The 27,634-nt window shown below is 35.1% G+C and overlaps 1 protein-coding gene across 3 annotated transcripts in view; it reads right to left on the reverse strand.

Moving 5' to 3' along the window:
* Window positions 1-15,572: 15,572 nt before the first annotated feature.
* Window positions 15,573-27,634, reverse strand: part of LOC106050398 (clarin-3-like) — a 35,892-nt gene continuing 23,830 nt past the window's right edge. For all 3 annotated transcript variants that reach the window (XM_013205359.2, XM_013205361.2, XM_013205360.2), the window contains exons 4-5: window positions 23,651-23,836; window positions 15,573-23,465 (exon numbers count right to left, since the gene is read on the reverse strand). In XM_013205359.2, the coding sequence (XP_013060813.1) occupies window positions 23,203-23,465; window positions 23,651-23,836 (449 nt within the window). In that variant the 3' untranslated portion in view covers window positions 15,573-23,202. The remainder of the gene's footprint in view (window positions 23,466-23,650; window positions 23,837-27,634) is intronic.

Genomic DNA, 27,634 nt, shown 5'->3' on the forward strand with positions numbered 1-27,634 from the left:
ACCAGTGGCGTAGCTAGAGTATTTGATGCCCGGTGCGGCAGGCTTTCATGATCCCCCCCCCCAAAAAAAAAGAATGAAACAGTAAAACGTTCTTTTTTTTCTCCAAAAGAAATGTGTATTCAATGTTCAAGTATTGCTAATTCGGAAAAAAAACAACAATATTACAAAAAGATACTACAGATAAATTTTAATGCTTTCTTACTAGCAATTTATCAATAATTTTATCAAAATCTTTTTTATACCAGCATTTGCTCAATAGACAAAATTACCTAATGAGTGTGTCATAATTCTGGATTAACTAAAGCTTAGAACTATTTCGCTTGCATGTAGCCACACTTACCAAAATCGTCAGAAATATGCGAATCAAGATGGTGATATTCGAAACTGATTCATTTAGCGAATATGTTTTTATAAAACTCAAGAGCTCGACGGATCCTTGTTTCATAAGTTGAAGGCTTCTGAAGAAACTGCTACAACCGTTTCTATCCGTATGAAATTCGTTTTTTGTCAATATTGTTAGGAATACCATCAAGATTTTTTTCATCATGCTTTCGTAATCGTACAAAATCATAATAAACTCGCTTTGTGTTTTTGGGGACATTAAACGCATTTGGTGTGAAACTCGGCTTAGTTCGAATCACATGTTATTTCAGAAGTGAATCTTACTTGGATAATAGTTTCACTAAATCCAAGAAATTGCTTTGATTTTGACTAATACTTCTTTAAATTGTTTGCGATGACCACGGAGTGCCAGATTTTGCTTTGAGAGAAAACTGTCCAAGATTCTCTTTGGATAATCTCTTTACTCGTCCCCTATTCTGAAATTAAATCTTGAGCCTTGATATCAACACTGTTCCCTGCAGACAAACTACAAATTCCCTTCCAGCAAGCGATGACTGAATGTGAGCTCTGTTGGCCTCATACTTCTCAATTTTCGTAGATAACCTCCATCACTCATCAAATCTATTGTTGGATTTAAATGTTGATGTAGTACTTGAGAAGAGTAAGCAGGGGAAGCAAGTGTACTGAGCAATTGAGTAAGATATGTACCAACACAACTATGTCCCTCTGAGCATTGAACGATGTAGTACTACTATACCATGTATCTCTGAAGAAAGTGTAAAAGTGCGTTGCCTTCAGAGCTTTAAACAAATGTAACCAATTTGATTCAAAATAATCTACAACAACGGTTCTCAACCTTTTTAGCTCGGCGACCCCTTGTTACAATTCCCCACTCTGAGGCGACCCCCCTCCTTTACAACAGCAAAGCTATTATCGTTCATAAGCATAAGTAATTGTTATAAAATGGAAATCTCCTATAAGTATCTGATATGCATTGCCAAAACTTAATGTTAAATCACGAAACAGTTTGCAATAATATTCTTCAAATTGATATTTCTCCTTATCATTACATTTCACATAAATGAATTTCGACCTTTCCTACGTCTACGTGCATCTATTTACTTTTCCATTTCTTAGCCACACCCTATTCATGTTACAGACTTAGAGGAAACATTTGAAAAGCATGACGGAACATGGGCAGTGGTTCTGGCAACGTTAAGCTACGATATTGTTGCGACTGTGAGTTTGTTTCTGTTTTACCAGACTAGAGATTCTCGAAAAGATCACAACTTCTGCCATCTTCTGCATCAAGTCTTATTCTTTGTTTAGAATTCATGGCTTAAAAGCTGGAAAACCATGTTACGCGAAAATAAAATAATTCTTTGAAATGGAGAAAAAAATCGCGATACAGACACAAATTGGAATAGACCTGCAAGTACTTGATCAAGATTAAAGAAAAGTCATTTTTAGTTGTAAATTGTATGTTAGTGGTCGTGTGTCTTGGGGTACTCGGGAGAAGTGTGCCTAGCTCTGGAGATCTTTGGGCTAAGTATATCTTTAGTCATTGTAGTATTTAATATAATGTATTTATTAGTAGATATAGCCTCAAATGATTTCCAGGCAGTATGTTTAACCCTGATGTTCTGCATCCTGGGGTACTCCCAAATGTGACATTTTTATAGCCTTGTCTCTGAGGGATTCAACCTGTATTGAATCATCAGATAGGCTTTACCGAACGGATGTCTATAGGTGGGATTCTATGAAGCTTTTAGGCTCATAGGTTTCCCTGAAGCTTATAGTACATCATGACCCTTTTGTTGTTGTTGTTTTTTTTTGGCTAAAAGTGGCTTTGTCAGCCTGAAGCTTGTAACCCAAGAATGGTCAAAAGTGGTCATGTGTTGACCTGAAGCCACAGGCGGATCCAGGGGGGGGGGTAGGGGCCAAAAGTGGTCGTGTTTCGACCTGAGGCCTGTGACCATCAGTTGACTGTGTCAGCCTGAAGCCTGTAACCCAAGAATGGTCAAAAGTGGTCATGTGTTGACCTGAAGCCACAGGCGGATCCGGGGGGGGAGGGGTAGGGGCGATCGCCCCACCCCCACTCGGCTGACTCGGACGAATTTTAGTATAGAATTCACACAATTTGTATACGAATTTATTACTTATGTTAATAAGATATACTAATTATTTTTATTTCAACCTATTTTTTTATTATTTCGCCCCCCCTCTAGTATGTTGACCGATTTGGTGGGGTCGGGAGGGGGCGATGGTATCAACCCCCCCCCCTACACTTACGAGTGGGGGGCGGTCAAATTTATTTATAGAGATCACAGCTTGCTAACAGAATAAATTAAATATCTATATGATTAAAACTTCTTATTGATATTTTAACCGATCTTTATATTATTTCGTTCCCTGTTTGCCGATTGGGGGGGGGGGAGGGACGAATACCTCTACTGCCCTTCCCACCTTAACCCTTTGAGTGGGGGGGCGGTCCTACTATTATGGAGAAATCATAGCTTGTGAACAAAATTAGTTGAATTAATATATAAATTTTATATTATGTCGCTCCCGTTCTGGTATCTTGGCCGATTTGTTGGGGGGGGGGGGGTAAGGGTGATTGCATGTACTGCCCTCCCCACTCTAGCCCTCTTAGTGGGGAGGGGTGGTCCTATTTTTGTGGAGAATCATAGTTTATGAACAAAATTAGTTGAATATCTTTATAATATAAACTACGTATTGATATGTGAACCCATTGTATATTATGTCGTACCACATTCTAATCTCAAATTTTATCATTAGTAAATTTAAATGAAAAAGGGTTGTACCAGGTGGGAGGGGCGATAGGCCTACATGCAATCGCATTTCCCCCATCGGACAAACCAATACTTTTTCTTTTAGTATAATAGTTATGAAATTACAAAATTTAAAAAATCTGTCACTAATATAATTTATACATACTATAAATTAAATTCTTATATCGAGTCGCCCTACTTTTTTTTTATTCTTAAATGCCAAATGCAATCTTTAGCAGAAATTATTAAAGGAGCGAGGATTAATCGTTGTAACTCTACCGCCCCTCCCATTTCCAGACAGAGTTTATGTAATTTCACATGAATTTATAATAAGTCTATAAGTCTCATGGGAGCTCGTTATTAACCATAAAGTCGCACGGGGACTGTTACCTACCTTTAGCTATACCCGCTAATGTGAACTGACCAACATGGTTCATGAATCCTCTTTAGGTCACAGTAGGTTTTGATTTAGATCGTTTTTGAATATTAGGAAAAGTGTTGGGGATAGGACTCCTTCTTGGGGGTCGCCATTTTTTATACCCACTGTGTGGCTTCCTTTTCGTTGCATGCAAACTAAGGCTTTTCTATTATTTAGATATTCCTTTATCCAGTTGTACATTCTGTGGGATATGTGATGTTGGATTAGCTTGAGTAAGACTTTGTCAAATGCTTTTTCTAAGTCAACCCACACAATTGTTGTTGGTTTCTTTTCTAGAAAGCATCTTTTATTTCTTGTGTGATGAAGGCGATTTGATCTTCTGTTGATCTACCTTTTCTAAAGCCAGCCTGTGCTTCAGTGAGTAGGTTATTTGACTCAAGGATCCAAGTGAGTAAAAAAGGCTAATATTGATGTTTTCTTTCAGAACGCACTGTTCATCCTAATAAAAAAAAGTCGAGGGCCATATTAAATCTTATAATAAAGAGGCAGCCCTGGACAAAAGTATTATGCGAGGGACATTCTAGGTAGGCCTACATATTGCGCATGTACTTCTGTAATGGGCGTGATCTTTTTAAAAATATTTTTCCTGATAAGTAAGACGTCTCTGTCGCAGACTTTTTTTTTCCACACAAAAGTCGTCACTATAATAAAGTGCAATAGACAGAAGAAATTCAACTATTTTGAGACAAAAAATCCAGAAGAATCACACTAGCGGAGACGTTTTAAAATGTTTTCTTTAAAACTTTTTCACCCATATTGTTGCATACGCACCTCGCAAATAGCGGTCTACATTTAACAAGGTCTTATTAGAAGATAAAACGACATCTACTACTTAATATATTTTGATTTTTAAACATGTAATTTTACTAATATTCAGATAAGTTACACTGAAAATAAAACTTTTTTTTTTCGCCGCCCCCTCTTGGTTGTTGGTCGTTGATTTATCGCTTACAAACAACTAGTACAATTGAACCATTAAAGGCGTTTTATATTTTTACTAAATAAATTTTAAATAACTTGAAGAAACTTCTTATGTGAACATAAACTCAATAAAGCCTAACTGTTATTACAAGATTCACATATTTAACTTGAGATTGTGATGTAGTATTTGTCACGAGTCGAGTCTGTGACCTATTTCGACCAGTTTCTAGAAGCGATGTCAAACCAGTGCAAGTGTCCAGCGTAAACAAATTAATTTTAGGTATCCAATCAAAGAAAGAGGTTAAGGGAAAAAAAATAGCACACGTCAGCTTCTAGAAGGTCAAAGTTACTAAAATAATTAGGGGAGAAGTTTCCATGATTCTGGAATGTACGATTAAGAAAGGTATAAATTAATGGGAAGTCAGTTAGACGGGGTCCTCGCTTAGTTATCGCTTAAGTCCTCTCTTAGTAAAGGTTTAGTTAAGTTTTGTGATATTAGCGGGTCCACTTAATTAAAATTTTATTAGTTGAAGTAATATTATCTGAAGTTATATTACTTGAAGTTGAAGTTATACTAAGTGAAGTTTCATGTATCTTTAAGTTTTATTTATGAATTATCAAGTCAAGTTGTTGTTAAATTGAGAAGTTAATTTTATGTGAAAGTTGAAGAAGTATTACTAAAGAAGTTTTGAAGAAAATACAAAGATGTTTCTTCACTTCATTGAGTTATCAAGTTTGATAATATAATCCCCGGCAAGTGTGATCGTCACAGTATTAATGAAATATAGCCTACTGATATCTAAACGAAATTCTAGCTCACCACAAAACGTCTTTACACTTTCATGTCTCAAGATTGACATTACGCTAAATTCATCATCCTCAATGCATAACCACAAATCAATCGCTTAACCTCTTCTTACTGCCGCATAGGAAACACACACACACCCTGTAACACCCCCTTTTGTCAGGAGGTTGCGCCCCCCCCCACCTCGGGGAGGACCCAAAGTTTGAGAAACGAACGAAGATAATTAAAATTTATTTTAAACTGGAACACAAATGAACTTATTGTAGATCTACATCTACACTCTATAATCGGCCAAAAATATTCTACTTTCAACTAACAGCCATTTCAAATAAAAGTGACAATGTTTTAAAATTGACTTTCTAATTACTAGATCTACTTACAGGACGGGCTATTCAATTCGAAACAAATATTGCAAACAACCCGCGAAAATTCAAGGCCAGGCAGAGTCGGCGCTTATGGAAAAACCCTTGTGAATCCATCGCACAATGCACACATTGAACAATAGGTAGCGGCGGCCCTGATTGGAGGAACGTCTATGTTGTGTTAAAAACACAAGATCTTTAACAGTTAACCTCATTGAGTTGCCTCCCTTAAATTTAAAGCCATGTATAACCTGGTATATACACAGCAAAGTAGAACAAACAAAGTTACAAAGACAGTTTGTGTGGAAACACAAACTCAAAATCGGCCTCCGAAGTTGTCCGAAGAGTCTTCATCAGGATTCGAACACGGGACTTCAGGTTCCAACTACTTTACCCCTCATCCACAGCATCTCCATATATTCATTTAGCGTACACTAACATTTTTTAAAATAATAATTATTAACCGTATCCATGCACTCAAAATTAATAACATGTTACAATAATAAAGAGAAACTGAAAAAGATTTATTCTTCTTACAAAATTAGATAAATTGGCAACACAAAAAAAAATAATTCTTGACCTAGATTACTTTAGGTAGTGAGCTAGCTAAAGTTGTGTACAAATGACTTGACAAGACTTTCCCCTCGCAAATAAAAATTAAGATCACCGTTGCCGTTGTCATACAAACTAGACCTAGATCTAGCTAGATTCACTGGCGGATCCAGGGGGGGGGGAAGCGGTAAGGGTGATCGCCCCCCCCCCACTCGGCCAACTCCCCCCCCCCGTACCTCTACTGCCCTTCCCACCTAAACCCTTTGAGGGGGGGGGCGGTCCTACTTTTATGGAGAAATCATAGTTTGTGAACAAAATTAAGTCAATTAATATATACATTTTATATTATGTCAATCCCTTTCTGGTATCTTGCCGATTCGGTGGGGTTGGGGGGAGGGCGATTGCATGTACTGCCCTCCCCACTCTAGCCCTCTGAGTGGGGGGGGCGGTCCTATTTTTATGGAGAATCATAGTTTGTGAACAAAATTAGTTGAGTCGCCCCACCCCTATTCTTTAATGCCAAATGCAATCTTTAGCAGAAATTATTAAAGGAGCGAGGATTAATCGTTTTCATTCTACCGCCCCTCCCATTTCCAGAGTTTATGTAATTTCACATGAATTTATCATAATTATTTTAAGAAAGACTTTGCATTGGAAAAGCTAGAATTGAAACGAAAATTTTCAGTATAAGAGTCATGATTGAGATGAGTTCTAAACCGAGAAAATAAATTTATAGTCGCCTTTTCCCAACCTTTACTCAATGGGATATTTTTCTACTAAAATAAATTTGGGACTATAACTCATAACTTATACTTCAATTTTATTAAATATTATTTATCGAATAATTTTTTTTCGGCGGCGATCCTCAAAGCCAAAATCTAAATATGTGGGGTATCTTATCTTTTCAAGAAACAAATCGGTTTTATTTGCAATGTATTAAGGGCCTATAAATTCATATTAGAATACTTTTCAAGTACAACATTATTCGAAAAGTCATTTTTTAATAGTATGAATAATGAGCCTTTCCCCAGGAGAATGCGTTTCTTCTGTGAAGAATGCAAGGAATCTTTTTTGGCGTCGGAACCCCACTGATGAATAATGAGCTGTAGATGTCAGGAGAATACGTTTCTGCAGTGAAGAATGCAAGAAAACGCTTTTGGCGTCGGGACTTCGCCCCGAACTCTATTGATAAATAATGACCTGTAGATGTCAGAAGAATGCGTTTCTGCATTGAAGAATGCAAGAAAACGCTTTTGGCGTCGCCCCGAACTCCATTGATAAATAATGAGCAGTAGATGTCAGGAGAATACGTTTCTGCAGTGAAGAATGCAAGAAAACGCTTTTGGCGTCGGGACTTCGCCCCGAACTCTATTGATAAATAATGAGCAGTAGATGTCAGGAGAATGCGTTTCTGCATTGAAGAATGCAAGAAAACGCTTTTGGCGTCGGCCCACTAGGAAACCTTATAGCGCTGCCCCAGTTGTTTTGTTTTTCGCTGGAGGTTAAGAAATGCTGCTTTTTTATTCTCATATATATATCTATATTATAAAGTAGAATGTGTGGTGTATGTATGTATGGATGTATGTATGTATGTATGTTACTTATAGACATCAAAACCGCTTGACCAATCTTGATAAAACTAGGCAGGAATGTTCCTTGGGTACCAACTTAGACCGTAGTGTATGTATTGTAGCCCTAAAACAAACTTAAGACCCTAAAAAAAAATAAAGTTGTCCGACTCTATTACAGCTTTAGTATTTTATGGATCTAGGCCATGTCTACAATGTTGACATGAGAAAGGATCGAAAGGATTTAGACCTAGATCTAATTTTAAGAAATACACTTTGCGCAGATAGTTTTTTACTTTGACACATGAAAAGACAAAAGAAGATCCATTCATTTCATTATATAATAAAATTAACCTTCAATTTTGTGTTTCAAAAGCATTTTTTACATTAATTAGTTCCTTATATCTGTGATTACATATTTCCTGACGAACATTTTTTCATTAGACAATTCCGTAATGAATCGCGTACTAAATATTAATTCGTTTAATTGTTTACTTTATAATCCCATCCCTAGATCTAAAACTCTAATTCAACTCTAAGATGATAAAACTTCTCTTCGCACAGATAGTTTTATACTTTAACACATAAACATATTAATTAAAGTCCATTCATTTCATATTTTGATCAAATAAACATTCAAATTTGGGTACAACTTACATCGAAGGACCCTTTTGAAGAATGTTACGCAAGTGGCAGCACCGCGCTGTCTATCGCTACGGTAATCAGGTCACAAGGTCACTACTGGCTAGACGGTGTCGGTAGTATCATGTAGGCCTAATAGTTCGTGATAGATCTAGTCATTCGCTAATAATATGAAAACTCTGGATCTATATTATGTAATAAAAAAAATATTTAAAAGGCAATCAAAAAATAAATAATGAGAATGAATTAATCTTTATTTTTTTAATTTGTTTTTTTTTGTTTGTTTGTGTCAGTCACAAATGTATGGTACCGTTATCATATATATGTACGGGTTATAGGCCTATATTTATATATTTTTGCTATAATTAATTAATAATATATTAATTAAAATTCCCCAATTAAAAACATAAAATACCATCTCAACATTAATAGTTATTCCAAGAATAATTTGTACAAAAAAATCTAAATCTATATTACATAGATCTACGATTTAACGTACTAAAAAAGGAGAGAGAGAGAGGGAGAGAGGGCAGTGACCGGGCGCGCTCTGCGCGCGAGCAGGTGAGGTCACGTCTGTACGTCATCATACGTGCGGATAGACAGCTGCCAAATAATTGACCTGAAAAACTAGGGTCCTTCGATGTAAAGTTTTACCGCTATATTCATTCATGAATCGCGTACTAAATATAATTTCGTGTAATTGTTCACTTTATAATCCCATTCATTTAACAAAGCTATCGCTCTTTTCGTTTTTAATAGATAAGAATGTATTGACTTCGGGTAAACCCATTTTCGCAAACCTAATTTTATTTTCGTAGCGAAAGAGAAATAACGTGAAAGGATCATTAGCTAAGTTTAACATACATCTAAATCCAATCCACTAGATTATTCAAAAGCATTTTTTACATAAATTAGTTCCTGATATCTACAGATTTCCTGGCGAACATTCTTTCATTAGACATTACCAAATGGTTACACATTTGACATTAACACATCTCTCTTCTGAGGTCTGAGTCTATTCCTAGGCCTAGGTCTAAAACTCTTACAGAACTCTAAGATGATAAAACTTCTTTTCGCAAAGATAGTTTTATGCTTTAACACATAAACATACTAATTATTGTCCATTCATTTGATATTTTAATCAAATTAACATTCAAATTTGTTTTTCTAAAGCATTTTTAATACATTCGTTCGCTGTTCGCTAAAGCTGCGTAGCCGTGTTGAGATAGGCCTATATTCATACATGAAAAAAAGTTCACGCATGCGCAGCACAGAACTCTAGATTAGTGTAGATTTAGATCTACGTCTACCTCAAGATCTACTTTATACTTTATACACATGAACATACAAAATTTAGTCTATTCATCTCAAATTTTAATCAAATATATGTAGGCCTACAAGCAAATGTTTTAATTTGAAAAAAAAAATGGATTTAATTAAGCCTATTAGCTATTTTGATTTAATAGCTTCATTCACACTATTTTTACATTGACACATTCGCTTTACTTATTACATTATTATTTCGTTTAATTGTTTACAAAACACTCTCAGTGACTATATCGACAGTAATATATAACTAACTTTTATTTCCGTCCGATTCTTTGCTTTCGCATAAAACATAGACAACAAACAATGACGTAATAACTTCTAATATTAGCACATCCTTCCTTTTGAAGCTATTATCACATCCTTCCTTTTAAAGTTCTTAATACTTATATTTACAAGGAATTTTGACAACTCGACCACTTCTGGTTGTCTTGACCGGCACAGCAAGTTCTCTAGATGTTGGTTCATAATTGTCTGTTTCTTTTGTTCTAACAGTTTGCTGTTCATTGTCTTCGTCGGTGTCATAGTACCCAGAGATGTCTTCTTCGTAGCTCTTGTTTAAAAACGTTGATTTCGTCTGTATGTTTTCCCATCATTTGTCTTTATGATGTAAGATCTGGGTGATGGATGTTTCTTAATGACGACTGCTTTCTGCCATGTTTGTCCTAGACGAACTCTCACCTTCTCCCCGACAGAGTAGTCTTTAGGTAACCTTGCTTTTGCATCGTACCTCACTTTGCTTTTCCTCTGTCGTTCGTTGAGTAATGTCTCTGCATTTTCAGCTACCGATGGTTTGGGATCAGTTGGAATGATGTCCCTGAGTCTTCTACTCATCAGCAGTTGTGATGGCAAATAAAGCAGTCCGCTTATCGGAATATTTCTATACTCGAGCATAGCGAGATATGGATCTTTCCCACTTTTGTATGCTTTGTTGAATATCTGCTTTACGATACCAACATACACCTCACTTTGTCCATTTGATTGAGGGTATCTGGGACTTGATGTTGTTATCTTGAAACCCCATTCAGAAGCAAACTCTCTATATTGATAGCTATTGAATGGCATATTGTCGCTCACTATTTCTTCTGGTATGCCATGTCTAGCAAAAATACCTTTCATTGCCCTGATAACACATTCTGCTGTTTTGTTCTCTAGTCGTTTTATTTCAGGATATTTGGAGAAATAGTCCACAACTAGCAAATAGTCATTGTTTCGCCATTCAAACAAATCTGTCGCAACCTTTTTCCATGGTCTGTCTGGTACAGCATGAGGTAGCAATTTTCCTTCACATTATTTCTTTTGAACGTTGCACATGTTGCGCATTTCATTATTGTCGAAAAAATATCTTTAGACAATCCTGGCCAAAACACACTCTGTTTTGCCTTCGATCTGGTTTTCTCAAGACCAAAATGACCTATGTGCAACTTGTCGAGAATTTCATTTCTCATACTTGAAGGAATTATAATTCTGTTCTCATAAAACAATATTCCATTCTCTTCATGAATACTGTCTTTAAATGACCAATACACTTTCACTGTTTCATGAACTTGAGTTTTTATCTTTGGCCAACCTTCTCTGACATAATTCATTACAAGTTTTAATTTAGCATCAGATTCAGTTTTCCTTCTAATTTCAATAATCTTCTGATCACTTCCCGGAAACTGTGCTGTTGCGCTATGAATTCTCATAACCATGTCATCATTTGAATTTGATTGTTCTTGACCATTGATGTACGCACGCGATAACGTATCAGCTATTTGCATTTTTGAACCTGGAGAGTAAGTTACTGTTAATTGATATCTCAACAGTCTTAACATCATCAACTGAAGTCTTGGTGAAATCTTATGTAAAGGCTTAGTCACAATAGTTTGCAAAGGTTTGTGATCTGATTGTACAGTCACAGTTCTTCCAAAAATATAATGGTGAAAATGTTCAGCTGCAAACACTATAGCTAACATTTCCTTTTCTATTTGTGCATATCTACACTCTGTTTCTGTCAATGATCTGGACGTATACGCAACTGGTTTATCTTCTTGCATTAAACATGCTCCCAACCCTTTAGAAGAAGCGTCACACTGAATAGTAACTGGCTTTTCAGGGTTAAACAATTGCAGAACTGGAGCTTCACTAAGTGTTTTCTTTATTAGTTGGAAAGCATTTTCTTGCTCTGCATTCCACTGCCACAATACATCCTTCTTTAGCAATTCACGCAATGGACTGGTAATTGTTGACATGTTTGGAATGAAACTTGACAGAAAGTTCAACATCCCTAGCAGTCTTTGAATTCCTGTTCGATCTGTTGGTGCTGGCATCTCCATTATTGCTTTGATTTTAGCTGGATCTGGACGAATACCATCTGCTCCAATTTGTCTTCCGAGATAATTAACACCAGAAAGTTTATATTGTATCTTGTTCTTGTTGAACTTTACATTGTTCTTTCTAGCTCTCTCCAGAACATTTTCAAAAATTTGATCATGTTCTTTTTCATCTTTTGCTGCAATCAGCATGTCATCTGACATGATATGTACACCTGGTATGTCTCCGAATACTTGATAAGCACGTTTCTGTAATACTTCACTAGCTGAGGATATACCAAAATGCATTCTCAAGAATCTGTATCTTCCAAACGGAGTATTGAATGTACATAAATAAGAGCTTGGTTCATCCAACTCAACTTGCCAATATGCATCCTTTTGATCAAGTATACTCCCAGTGAACTATTGATTTGATCAAATGTTGGTATAGTGAAATGTTCTCTCATTATATATTTGTTCAGTTCTCGGGGATCTAAACACAACCTCAAAGAATTATCTTTCTTCTTTGCTATAACCAAGTTATGAACCCATTCTGTTGGTTCATCAACTTCTGTGATCACTCCATCTTGTTGCATTTGTGTGAGTTTTCTTTTTAATTCTTCATAGAGTGATGGTGCAACTCTGCGCGCACATTGAATAACTGGTTTTGCATCTGACGTCAGTTTAATGTGATACTTCATTTTGTATGTACCGAGTCCTTCGAATACTTGCTTATATTTTTTCATCAACACTTGTGGAACTTCATTTTGTTGCTTGACATCGTGTACTTCGACATTTCTCTTTGCCTCAATTAGTTTTAAAGCAATAGATGTCTTCAGACCTAGTATAGGATTTATACTTTTCTTGATCACGTACAGATCATCTTTAACTTCTACATCGCCGACTTTAAATGTGACCGATGCAACTCCCTTCAGTTCTAATGCTTCATCCCCCAATGCTCGTAGGGTAGCATTTGAATTCTTTAACTGAGTTTCAGTTTCTAAATTGTTCCACGTTTACTCTGATATCACATTAGCTTGTGCTCCTGTGTCAATCTTCATTTTGACTATTTTTCCCATAATATTGACATCAACCATCCAACCTTTGACATTATTGTCAGTACCAATAGCCTCAAACCACAACTCATTTACTTGGCTTGACTGACTTTCATCTTCCAGTAAATCAACAGCCTTGAAGTGTTTCGAACGACATTTTACAGCGAAGTGATTTCTCTTTTTACATTTTCGGCATGTCTGTCCGAATGCTGGGCAATTGTATTTTCTGTGAGATCCACCACAAGATCTGCAATCTCTAATGAAACTTGTGACATTATTCTTTGCCATTTTTCCCTGTAAGGTTTTGACTGGCTTTCTATCTTCTGTCTTCTTTAATTTATTAGCAGCATCCACATGTAGTCCTTTCATATCTATCATTTGGTTCTGGGTATGCTCGTCAGCACGAATTATGCTTGCTGCTTTCTCTAAAGTTAAGTCTACATCTCTCAGAAGTCTCTCTCTCACTCGATCCGACTGTATGCCACATACCAATCGATCTCTGATGAGTTCATCTCGAAGGTTGTCAAACTTGCATTCTTTTGCCAAATTCTTTAACTCAGTATAATAATGTTCAAACGTTTCTCCGTCTTTCTGCTTTCTTGAAAAGAATTTAAATCTGTCATACACAGTGTTGGACTTAGGCAATAAATAATTCTGAAACCTTTCAATTACTTTGTCTACAGTCTCATCTTCTTATACTTGAAAAGTATTGTAGATGTCTCGAGCGGGTTCACCGATCAGGTGTAACAATAAATCTTTCTTCACTGGCTCGGGCTTCGTATTTTTTTCAGTGGCAACCATAAACAGTTCAAAACTTTGTCTCCATTTTTTCCATCTTTCAGATAGATTACCGTCTAGTGACAACGGTTTAGGAGGATCGAATAATTCCATTATTCGTACAGATTCTATAGATCTAGATCTAACAATATGAACTAACGACACCACAAATAAAATGTACTTTTAGCAATTTAGAATTGCTGTGACTCTGCCTACAGCGAGCCCAAAGAACCTCAACGAAAGTGATAGGTAAAAACAGCAATTTAATAATAGACTAATAGTCGGATAACAATTACACATTCGAATAATAACAACATTTGTTTACATCAGCCATCTTTTGACTTCCACACTTATTTCCTGTCTCTGTCCTGTGTCTCATGGTGCGCAGTCTCACACCTAATGACAACGTGCAATGTAGAGTCATAACACTGCCCCCTCCTTAAAACTGTTCGTCTCGAACAAAGTTTGCCCCGCCATGATCAAGATGAAGCCGATCCACGTGAACAACCTTGAAGCTAGACCGTGGAGTCTTTTGAATTCGGTAGACCACATCGTTGATCCTTTTAACAACACGATATGGACCTTCCCAGTCTCTTTGGAGTTTTGGGGATCTACCTTTACTTCTCTGGGGGTTATATAGCCATACCAGATGGCCTTCCTGAAACCCCGAGGCATTTGCACGTCTATCGTATCGAGTCTTCATTAGATCGCAGTTATTCTTCATTGTCCCACGAGCCAGAGAATGTGTTTCCTCCAGACGCCGTCTAAGATCGTTGACATACTCAGAAGCAGTGACTGGTGTGTCTCTCGGAAATATATATGTGTGTGTGTGCTGTACGCATGTTTATGCATAGGGTTAGGGTTTAATATGCGTTAGGGTTTGGAAAAAAATCGCCCCCCCCCCACTCCAAAGTTCTGGATCCGCCAGTAGCTAGATTTAGACCTAGTCCTAGGATATTCTAGATCTAAATATAGAGTGTAGATTCAAGATCTAAGTCTCGATCTAGATCTGAAATAGATATAGAATATTGATATAGAATCTACTAGTCTATATTTAGACTAGAACTCGTATGACTTTTGTCTTATTTAATTTAGAATTTAGACTGTCAAGTGTAGGCCTCTATATTAAGGATATCCGATATGTCAAAATTGATAATAAACCAACATATTTAATTTATAAAGAAAGTGCGGATGTTTAAAACAAAAAAGAAACATACATAATGGCAGTATGAAACAAATATGATGGCATTCTTAGTTTGATCCGCGAATAAAAGATTTTCAAACTACAGCCTAGAGATTGGAGGATTTATGAGAATATTTACCAAAAAGAGATCATACTAGCTATAATGTTGCTCATATTTTAAATTAGAGAAATGAAGACATTTTATGACGCGTAAAAAAAATATAAGCTTCCACAGCAGTCTTATTAATTAATGTAAGTCTCTAACGAAATAGTTTCAAGTCGATTTCATATCGTTGAAATATCTGATATGCACAATTATTATTAATTATTTTCTTTGGAGAAATTGAACAGTCCAAACTTACATGTTTAATAAAAAAGCAATATTTAATTAATATATTGTGTAAAAATATAATACTGCTTATAATTAAATTTAAAATAAATGAAATTGTATCTTAATAACTTGCATTGATTTCATTGTCCATTGCGCATGCAAACAATGAGACTAACAAAGTCATTTGATCTCACACATTTAATTCCGATGAAATGACACATCTCAAGGGCTTGGAATGTAGCCTATATATGCATCAAATACAGATGACAATCAAATCATGAAATACAATACTAATATCTGATATAAACATTTCACATGTAATTTTTGAATGAATCAGATGCGAATATAAATTTCGTTTGCTATAGTTATAATCGTATGCGTCATGCACCAATTGTAAGACAAATTTTCTCGTGGAAAATAAAGATATTATTATTAAATCTAAATAATTTGGAATGTATGTACATGATCTAATTAATTTGGAATCATGGAATGTATATAAATCACATAAAAAGTAATCACAATGTTGGACCTGTAATACAAAATAGATTGAAACAAAATCCAAATTTAAATAAAAATTTTACAATTAAAAATACAAGAGGACAATAGGGAGGAGCAACTACTGCAAATTTCATAAAAATACAAAAAAAAAAAAAAAAAAAAGCTATTTGAAATGCGTGTATTATACATTGCCAGCACAAAAGTATTCAGATGAATCAAATACATCCCAGCACACTATTATTCAGATGGATCAATCCTAATAATAAAGAAAATTACAAAGAGAGTAAAAAAGACAAGTTTCAATCTGCTCAGCACGAATATCGGATGGTACAAACTATCAACAACCACAATCCAAATAAACGTATGCCAAGAGAAGCGTGGCCGGCTGACGTCTGCCGAGATATAGATCTAGTCATGTGATTATGTTATACTTCACATGTAGGAAAGAATGGGTGCAAATGTCTGTCAAAGCCCTGCACCCTAGTGAGTCAGTAAGATGAAGACATATTTTCAACTACATCTATAGTGAGTCTGTAAGATGAAGACATATTTTCAACTACATCTATTCAAACAGATTTAATCTGTTACTGTCCATACTGTAGCCACTGTTTAACAACGGTATAGTGTAGAATACGAAGGATTTCCTCGTGAGCTCGGATTGGGTAATCGAGAGATGGCTTAAGGAGCCAAGTAAACAAAAATGGATTTGATAAAAAAAAGTATCTAAATCAGCGTTTCTCAAACTGTGGAAGCACCCCCGCCCCCAATGGGTTGCGAGTGCCAGAAAAAAAAAGTCAGTTATTAAGAGTTAACAAAAAAAAACAACAACCACTTATCTTATTCGTGGTAAACCAGTTACACAGACTAAAAACGCTAAATACCTAGGTGTTATAATGATGAAAAACTATCGTGGAATCCCCATATCGATGAAACTTAAAATATCAAACAAGGCATTAGTTGTTTTTTAAATAAAATTTTTACAAATCAAATAAGAACATAAGGCCAATAATAGAATATGTTGGGAGCCCTCAACTCAAGAAAACATCTAGAAGCTGGAACAGACACAAAATAGATCAGTGAGATTCAAAACAAACGAATATTCACATTGAATTAGAGTAACACTTTTAGCAAAATCACTAAATTTAGAAGCCATTTAGGATAGAAGACTTAACAGTAAAGTAGCAATCATACATAAAACACTGAACCATAATCTTCAAATAGAAAGCCTAATAAAATACTTAGAAAGACAATGATAAAGACACATTTCTTGTTCCATACTTTAGGACTAATTTGTACATATGCTCCTTCTTCCCTAATGCTAATAGAGCATGGAATGGGTTGCCTGAGTAAGCCAGGAAAACCAATTTAAGTCATTGATTAACATGCATGACTAGATTGACCTAGGAACACGCGTAGGACGTAATCGTCTTCTGTTTTGAAGTGACGTCTGTATTTCATAAGAAGAAGAAGAGCGCAATGTCCTGACAAAATGGAAAGGGGGGGGGGGGGGGGAAATGGGTGCAGGCGGAGCCGGGAAATTTCTTTTTCAAGGGTAAAAAAAAATTCAATATTTGCATTCTAGTTATGTTTGATTATAAACCAAGAAAAATGACATTATTACCAATGTTTAACAGATTTTAAACTTCGTTTCATCTTCTAATGAGAACAATGAACTAACAAACCATTTCAAACGTTTCAATGCAACACTATATTGACTCCAAACTTTTTTCGTGCACATTTCAAAACGTTGCTGCAAAACGTTGAGGATAAACTGGTCTCACGAGACTGGAAACAACTTTGGTGTCACAAAATAAAGTCTGTCTGAAAGATGATGGTACGACGACCAAGCTCATTACAGACGTGTGCACAATATGGAACTCGAATGTTCTAACATAAAGGTATTGGCTAATGCTGCATCCTTCTTCATTAGACTTAATTTTATCTATATATATATACATATATACAAACAAACAAAAAATCCTGTATGTATAAATGTTATTAAAAAAAAATACCCGGTATACAAAATAATCCCTTCCCTTACTTATTATAGCCTTCCGTAGTATGCCTATTACTGTAAATAGTAAATAGGCCTACTATATACAAGTCTTTTACACAGTGTTTAAAAATGTAAAAAAAAAAAAGAAGAAATACACGGCTTAGGTATTTCGTTTGAAAAAACAAAATGGTTGGCTAGCAGAAGACAAAAAGTTTCAACTTTTCAAGCTGCAAAATATGAAATCGGATTTTCAATAGCTTTCTGACAGACGTGCGAATGGACAGACGTATCACACAAAACTAATAGCGGCTTCCCCCCCCCCCCTTTGGGAGCCGCTATTAAAGACAGTTTGAAATACTTGGAAGTGTTCTACGTTATTTTGTTTTTAATTGTTGAGAAAAAAAATGTTTGCCACAATGAAGTAATTGTTTTGTAACACTAAAAAAAGAAGGCATAAGGGATGAATACTAAAAATAGGAATCAGAAATTGTCCTAATCTTCTTGGTCTTAATGTCCGCTTCCTACTAACTTGGCTAAACTTAACTATAATAACTACAGTTATACTTTTAAAAGATAATGTACATCTATTTATTCACAAAAACTACATTCATTTTAAAAACTTTTTAAAATTTAAAATACATTTAAAGCTAATTATTTTAATTTAATTTAGCTTGATGTGGTAAATTACTTGTTTGCTTATAGGAATACAGACTCAAAGTTAAATCTGGAAAATCTAAATATATTCATTATTGTACAGTGATTAACATTACATATCTTTTAATTAGGTTCACTTGAAACACAATGTATGACTAGGGTTTTTATTTTAAATGAAACAACAAGATTAGATGCAAATAGTTTCACCTTGATTAGCTTCTAAGTAGCATGTAAAGACAATGAATTTTCAACAATACTAATGATAATTTATTAAATTAAATATTTAAAAAAAAAATGATCAGTCTAAAAAAAAAATCTTAATAACTTATTTGACAGCTTAGTGCATTGCCCAGTGCCAACCCATTTCGTGTAGAATTGGCCATCTCATACATAGCAATATAGACATTAAGAACAAAAGATGAGCTATGAAGGTTGCGAGAACAATGAACTTATAAATAAACCTTTTTAAGCACTGCATTATTAATGAAAAAAACAAAACAAACCATGTCCTAAAAAATCTTTTAACAGAAACATATAGCAACATACACATATAAAACATACATATGTTAAATATAGCATACATCAATATGGAATAAACTTATTTTTTAAACTAGGTTGGTTTTAACTGCTTAACATACATCATAGATCTAGTTAATTCGACTTAGGTCCTCCCTTGCTGTTCAGCGCATAGGATGGCAAGCTCTTTCCACAGAGATCAGTCATAGGCGACTTCCAGTCTCTTCCCAACTGGTGCCTATGGATGTTATGCCTTGTGTGATGCCATACATGTTATAAGTGAACATCTTTGCCTTCGCTTTCCTCTTTTCGGCCTCCATGTTCTGACTCTGTAAAAATCTGCTATTCCATTGTCTGTACTAACACAAAAACTTGATTTGCTGTAGAGCTTTTGCAGATCTAGTTATTTAACATAATAAAGCTGCATCTAGCAGAAAATACCAATAGACATTAAAAAAAAAAAAAAAAAAGAAAATATAATATGCTTGTAACAAAGTCTAGAATGAATCATTTTGCAGAGAAACAAAAACTATTTAACAATACAAATTTTATAAAACTATTATCATTAGGCATGTATCAATTGATTAATACACACTAAAACCCAGAATATCAATTCTGTCTTAACAGAGTGACAATAGATTTTCACAAGGTAACATAAAACAAAGTTAACCATTTGACCATTATGAAAATAATTTTTTTTTAAAGAAAAGTAAAATGTTAGTGAAAGAACTGATGCAGGTCAGTGTACAACAAATATACTCAACACTAGTTAACTGTCTAAGATAATTGAAGCACAAAAAGAGCTGACCAATCAGTTAACTTGTGGCATAAGATATTGTGATATTTGGTTAAAAATACATTAAAAGTTTTTCTAAGTACCATTTTTGGGAACCAAATTTAACCAATAACCAATATTTTAACAAATAACTATACAGATACAACCAAAATTCAATAATGGATTTTTATTTTTCTATAGCTGTATTTAAGCCAAAACCTGTCAAAATAAATAACATACAGGTAAACCAACTATTTCAACATAGCAAATGCATCAGCTACAATAACAGGTCATACTGGTACATATGTTTGGAGTGAGCATGAAGATTCACTTACCAAAAGTTTGAGTAAGTGGAAATAGAATTTTAATGTGGACTATTCAATTAAAGAATAAATAAATGGGCTATCCATAAAAGAAACAAGACAAAGGGCTACTAAAATTCGCTTGCCAAAAGTTTTTGTGTGTGTCTGTGGAAGGGGGAGAGGACACATTTTTGCAGAGAAATAACATTTTGTATACAAATTATCAACTGATGTCAATAATATATACTAAGTAGTGCCATATAACAGCTATAATTGTTATAATTATTATCTATATTTTTACCAATATTTAGATTATGTCACCCCCCTCTAGCATTTTGGCCAAATTTGGTGGACGATTGCATCAATTCTGCTCCACCGAACTTAACCCTTCGAGTGGGGGTGGTGGGGTGGGGCTAAAATTTTTATTTAGAAATCACAGCTTGTTAATAGAATTAGTTACATATCCATATGATATAAGCTACTTATTGATATTTTAACCAATCTTAATATTGTCGTGCCTCTTCTGGTATATTGGCAGATTCAGTGGTTTCAAAAGGTTCTTAAATTTTTTTTTGCTCACGTTAAAACTGTTGAGTATCCAAAGACTGTTTAACCATCGCTTTCTTGAAATTTTATTCTGACCAAAACAGGCCTACTACAAGAGGTCTCGATTAACATGAAGATAATATTATGATCAATATGCCTAACAAAGATATACTTATACTACTTGTGCTTCAAATTGTCAGTCACACCAGTAATAGCCCTTGACCCCCCCCCCCCCATGACTTTATTTTACTTAATTTGACTTTTTAAAGGATGAATAATGAGTGTAACCATCAGGAGAATATGTTTCTGCAATTAAAAATGTACGAAAATGCTTGAGCCCCAAAACCTGTTGAGGACCCCCTGACTGTCATGAGAAGGGCCACCAATGTATCTTGTTTTTTGTCGACAGCTGAGAAAAACTGCTCTAATGGTAAGGTGGAGTGCTTTTTGTTTTTCTCTCTCTTTATATATATATATATATATGCTCTATGTGTGCATTTATTTTATACATAGGGTTAGGGTTTACTGGGCATTAGGGTTAGGAAAAGAAAATCATTCCCGCCAGTCAAAAGTTCTGGATGTGCTAGTTCTGGAAGGGAAATTATATTGCAGGCAGGTCATTTTCATGCAAGATAAAAAAAAAAAAGGTACACTGGCAGATAATGAAGCTAGTAAGTATGTATTTACAAACATGGGTTATGATTCTTCAGAAGTACCAATGCCATTTAAAAAACAAACAAACTAATGATACAGAATGAAAAAAAAATGGATATGATCAACAAAATATTTGAATATATCTTTAAAAAAATAATAATTTTATCACACACCTCATGAAGTAAAAGGATTGAATATTTGGCTCAGTGATTCAGTTAGAATAGACAGCACTTTAATTACCATAGTCAAAGCCAGGCACAAAACTTTATAATTAACAGAGCAATTTATAACAATGGGCTAAAAATTAATATATTATATAAAATAAAAATGATAAATTGCAGATTTATTACTTAACTGTCAAAAGACGAAAATTTAAGTAATGTTCTGCATGGTTCAACACCCTGAACAAAAACATGTTTTGATTAAATATTCCCCCAGAACATTTAGGAATTGCGGCCTGGTCCTGCAGTATGCACTCTGTACTTCCAGATAATCCCTGCTCCCATTCCCCTTCATCCTGGGGAGGTTTGGACTAGAAAGTAAATTATCTTCTACTCTGAAGAAACATTTGATACATGTAAAACATTTTACAAACTTACTTTTATAAGTCTTGGTTGTTTGTACTTAAAAATGCTTTTGTCTTTATTTCTAAATATTGGGTCTCATGATTTGTTTTAATACAAACACTCATCCATTTATAACTATTTTTTTAAAATACTCTTGTGATGTTTTGTTTTATTTCTAGTAGATTTTTACTATTTTGGAGGACAATTCCAAAATGTAACATTTATGTTTGGAACTGAAAGACCCATTGACAAATACTTATTGATACATTGTTTTTTTTAAACAAATATTAATGAAACAATAAGTAAACAGTGACTGTAAACCATGCTGTGACTATGTTATTGTCACATTTGACCCAAACAAAGCCAATTTAAGTTAAATACCTACTGACTAGATAAATCCTTGGCATGATAATTATCTTGAAAATAAAAACTTCCTTAAATATCTGATTTCTAGTGAATACTATCTTTATCAAATACATTGGGATTAAAACTATCAAGATCATAGTTTCTTTAACAAAAATGTATTTGCACTTCAATAAAAAGTTTTCCAAATATCATGAGACAAAAGAGTTGATTCTTAACACTTTTTTTTTCTTCAGTAATTCTTTTTTAGAAACTGCTTTAGTATGGCACATCTTTCATACTTCTAGCATGCTGGGTTCACTAGAGTTCAATATAGCAAGTCAGTGCACTAAGGTTCAATATAGCATGCTAGTACACTAGGGTTTAATATAGCATGCTCAGTGCACTAGGGTTTGATATAGCATCATCAGTGCACTGGGGTTCAATCTCTTGTGGACATTTGGTGGGAGGGAATATTTGGGAGAAAATCTTCATGCTGCCTTTAGGCACTCAGGCAAACACAACTTAGCTCCAGTTGATTTTCAAACTCAAGCCTTCTTGATAGGTAGCCCAGCAGTTTTTGTCACCAAACAACACACCAGTCTTCTATGTTTTCTTTTACAAATAATGAAATAACTCTTGTCAAAAATTCATTTCATATTCCTTGCATATCAAGTGGACTAAAGGATACACAATTACTTATCAAATACATTATGACTAGATTAAAAAAAAACATGACTAAACTGGGCATTGTGAAATAATTGTAAAGAAGGAAATGCATAATTTGGTCACAAATGTAATATTTAAATATTCTTTAGGATCATTTCTACATAAGATATTGTTAAAAAAAAAACAAGCCTGAAGTGATTGATATGATTAAGTTTGATAAAACTACATTCAAGTTAAATTGACAAAAAGTCATCTGTAATTAATTTTTTTTACACAAATGCAATGTTTGAAACAATTAATACAAAATCATTCCACTGTCGACTTCTTTTTCACTAGAATGATAATAATCACATGAACATTTCTGTCCAGATAGACATAAAATAAAGATATTCAAGAAAAATGCTCCAGCAGCTCCTACTACAAAGTAAAATGACATGTCCAAAAAAGTTTGATCTTTGGAAGTAAAAGTTAGCTGATCTTGTAATGTGAGGATGTTCATCTTAAGTTGAGTCAGATACAAAGCCAAATAGCAACCAATGGCAGCTAGGGAAAACAACACTGCAAACAAAAGGAATCACAATTTTATTGTTGGGTGTTTACCCTAAGGAGTTTTTTTTTTAAAAGTTATAGGATATTATAGTCATTGTACTTTTCAAAACATATTGAAACTGTGACTATGAGTTATATGCAGCAGCAATGTGGGTTGTTCATATTCATTGAAAGAAACAGATAAATCTACTTACTTGCTAAACTATTCCACAAATAAAGACCAGAAGGTCCTGTAACAGTTTCAATTGGACGTCCAAATACATTAAAAACAGCAAATCCAATAGACACAAGGCCCCATACAATAGCCAACACTAACATGACCAAAGTTGCAACATATAAGGAGAAGCAAAACAAACCAAAGTCCTCCATTGGTTGACCACCTAGAAAAGAATATAAGTGATAGTACAGACAGAAAAATAAATATATTTGACACAAAGAAAATCTTATTGAATTTAATTTTTTTTCTAGACAAGCAACAACAACAACATACAAAAGTATTCTAGTTAAAAGAGAATCATGAGCTTCTAGTATCTAACCAGACATCAATTATCAATAGTATTTAAGTGTCCATGAAAAAGTAGAAATATAGAAGTTATAAAAACAATTGATTTCTAAATTCTATGTAATGCTTATTTTACCGGGACAATAATGCTGATACAAGTTATTTAATATAACCTTTTTTTTAAAAAAAACACATTTACATTGGATAATGACCATGTTCAGTCCTTAGACAACTATGGCTCATAGCATAGCACATTTCTTGTTGTGATGCCTAGAGTCATTTTGCCCATATCCTTTACAAGTAAAATTAGAACCTTGCTGTGCCTTGGAGAAGTTTTTTTTCCATTTGGCTTGCTTTTCTTTATTCAGCAAAGACTTGCTACTCAACTGTGCATTGATAGTCTCGGACTCTCTTCACATAGTGTGCTCCAGAGCAATTATGTCTTCCCAAGCAATTATATTTATGTCCACCGCTTTCTTTTGATTACACTTTATACGGAATTACAATCCTCTATGAATTGTAAACAAGAAATAAATAATATGCTCAACAGTGCATTTCTGTTACAACAAGCGTTAAAAATTTCTTAAAAAGTATTTTTTTTACTTAAAAGCTTTCTAAACATGCATTACAAGCATAAAATAGGTCGAGGTGTCCCAAATGAAGTGCCTGTACTGCATGTGTTAAGAATGGGATTATTTTTCCCACACCAATACTTTTTATGAATGAGAGTTCTTTTGAGCATCACAGGTATTGTGTAGAACAAAACAAAAGAAGTGCCATTTCCACTAGAAAAACTAGTAATTAACAGGAGTACTTAAACAATAGTGTGTCCCACAATAAATCATTGATGCACCTGAAGCGTCGACACGATAAATCGTGGGCAATCTTATACAAAAAATCTCATTTAAACTGTTTTTTTGTGATCTATTGTGGAACAACAACCCATCAGGTACATAAATTACTAAAAATTAAGCTTATTACGAATAAGTTTGCAATATCCTAAGTGCTTTTTTAGTACGAGGTTACTAAATTTAACCATTCAATCATGACGTTACGTGACGTGTCTTGGATACAATTTAGTCGCAAAGTTAATCCATTTTAAAGCCTGTTACTAAACAAACAGTTTTAAAACAATTTTGTTGATGTAATAGCAGACGTGTGTAGGAATTCAAAACAATCTACATTTTGTAATTGAATTAGGCATTGAGGCGCTCCATGTGGGTCGTTGGTTGATGTTTTCCATGCATAAATTATGGCGTCACATGTTGCGTCTAATATCAGTTCAGGATATTAAGTTTTCTGTATTCGTGGAAAATTTCAATTAAGATTAAATGATTCTAATATATGTAATAAAATATTTTCATAATTAATAATTTTAAATGAACATTTTTAGACATCTTTCATTTTATTTTTATTTTACTTTACATCGTTTGAGGCGTTTCAGTGAACAACAATTTGTTTGTTTACAAATGGTGTCCTAGTTTGCATCTGTTAAGTCCAAATAGATTCTAGTGATATTTGTTAAAGATTTTACAGTGTCAGATAATATTAGCTACATCTAAAATAAAAAATAGCGGTAGTGTTTAAGAAATATTAAATAATTAAAATTTACTTATTTCAGTATCTTAAGACTAATTTCAATGAAGACAATTATATTATGCTAAAATACTATGAATTTATTAAATCATCTCATCATCTCTGCCTGTGGTCCCTTTGGGGCATAGGCCAACAACCAGCTTCCTCCAGGCATCTTGGTTCTGGGCGACTCTCTCCAACTGTCCCCACGTCTTGCTCATCTGCTTAGCATCTGCTTCTAGATCGCGGCGCCATGTATTCCTGCGCCGTCTCCTCTTTCCTTGGGGTTCCAGGTTAGGGCTTGCATTGTTTTGTTGGAAGCAGGCTTGCGCAAGGTGTGACCTATCCATCTCCAGCGTCTCTGAAAGATATCTACTTCAATGGGATGCTGTTTTGCTCTTTGCCACAGTTCCTCATTCGAGATCTTGTCTGGCCAGCGGACCATAAGAATCTTCCTCAGGCAGGTATTGATGAATCCCTGGATTTTTTCATGGTGGTGATGGTAGTTCTCCAGGTCTCTGCTCCATAAAGTAGTATCGGCTTAACAATGGTGTTAAAGAGCCTAATCTTGGTGGTGGTGCTTATTTCCCTAGATCCCCAGGTGTTCTTCAGCTGATGGAAGGCTGCTCGAGCTTTACCAATGCGGGTTCTGACATCTGCATCTGTTCCTCTATGGTGGTCTATGATACTGCGGAGATAGGTGAAGCTTTCCACCACCTCACCTTAGACTGTAATGGGTGTATTGTTGGATGCCTTTATCTTGAACACCTTGCTCTTCCCTCTGTTTATGGTAAGACCCATTCTAGCTGAATTGTCTGCAACGACCATTATCTTTTCCTGCATCTGCTGCTGTGTGTGAGAAAGAAGAGCTAAGTCATCTGCAAGTCGAGGTCATCTAACTGTTTCCATAGTGTCCACTGTATACTGATTCTGGTCTGTTGCTGTCTTCAAGACCCAATCTATGGCTAGTAGAAACAAGACGGAAGAGAGTAAACAGCCTTGTCTCACTCCTGTTTGGACTTCAAATGCCTCTGTCAGTTGTCTGCCATGAGCTATTCTGCAAATCATCTCCTCATATGACTTCTTGATGATATTTTTAGTTTTTTCAGGCACTCCATAGTGTCTCAAAAGTCTCCAGAGGGTCTATCTGTCCACACTGTCAAAAGCCTTCTCATAGTCTATAAAACTGACGTAGGAGAGTTCCATTCCATGAACTGTTCCAAAATTATGCGTGGTGTCGCTGATCTGTGCATGATCTCTCCTTTCGAAAGCCGGCTTGGTCAAGGAGATGTGGATCCATAGCATCTTTCATTCGGTTTAACAGAATGCGGTTAAACACTTTCCCTGGAATGTTATCCCTCGATAGTTGAAGCAGGAACTAAGATCACCTTTCTTTGGGAGTTTGATGAGGTAGCCCTCCTTCCATTCTGGTGGCACTTCTTTTTCCCATATCTTGCAGAAGAGAGGGTAGAGTATCTTATCATTGGTATCAATGTCTGCCTTTAGTGCTTCAACTGGGATGCTGTCAGGTCCTGCAGATTTGCCATTCTTCAATTGCTTGATTGCGCTGCAAATTTCTTCCTTGTTAGGTGCACTGCACTTGATTGGTTGGTCTCTTGTAGTTGGCGGTATCTCTGATGGGTTTGCAAGAGTAGGTCTCTTAAAAAGCTCCTGGAAATGCTCAATCCATCTCTTCTTTTGTCCTTCTTCATCTGTTATCATGTCACCATTTTTGTCCTTTACTGGTCTGACATGGCAAATTTTCCAGACTGAGTACATGTCTTTGGTGCTGTTCTGAAGGGCTACTTCTTTTGCCAGTGCTTCAATGTAGTTCCGCTTGTCTGTTCTGATGCTATGCTTGACATTCCTATTTATTTCAGCATATTCTTTTTGTGCTTTCCTTTTGCCACTCTTTTTACTATTGTTCACACCTGCTTTCTTCTCTCTTCTTTCCTTGATCTTCTGAAGATTTTTGATGAAATCCACTCCGTGTGGGTGTAGGACTTGGAACCAAGGATTTCTTGGCATATGGAGGTTACTGTTTCTTTAACTTTCTGCCACGTCTGTTCTACTGTCTCCTCTTCTAGCAGCTGGAACTTGT

The sequence above is a fragment of the Biomphalaria glabrata genome, chromosome 1 (genome assembly GCF_947242115.1).
Source record: "Biomphalaria glabrata chromosome 1, xgBioGlab47.1, whole genome shotgun sequence".
Taxonomy (NCBI): Eukaryota; Metazoa; Mollusca; class Gastropoda; family Planorbidae; genus Biomphalaria; species Biomphalaria glabrata.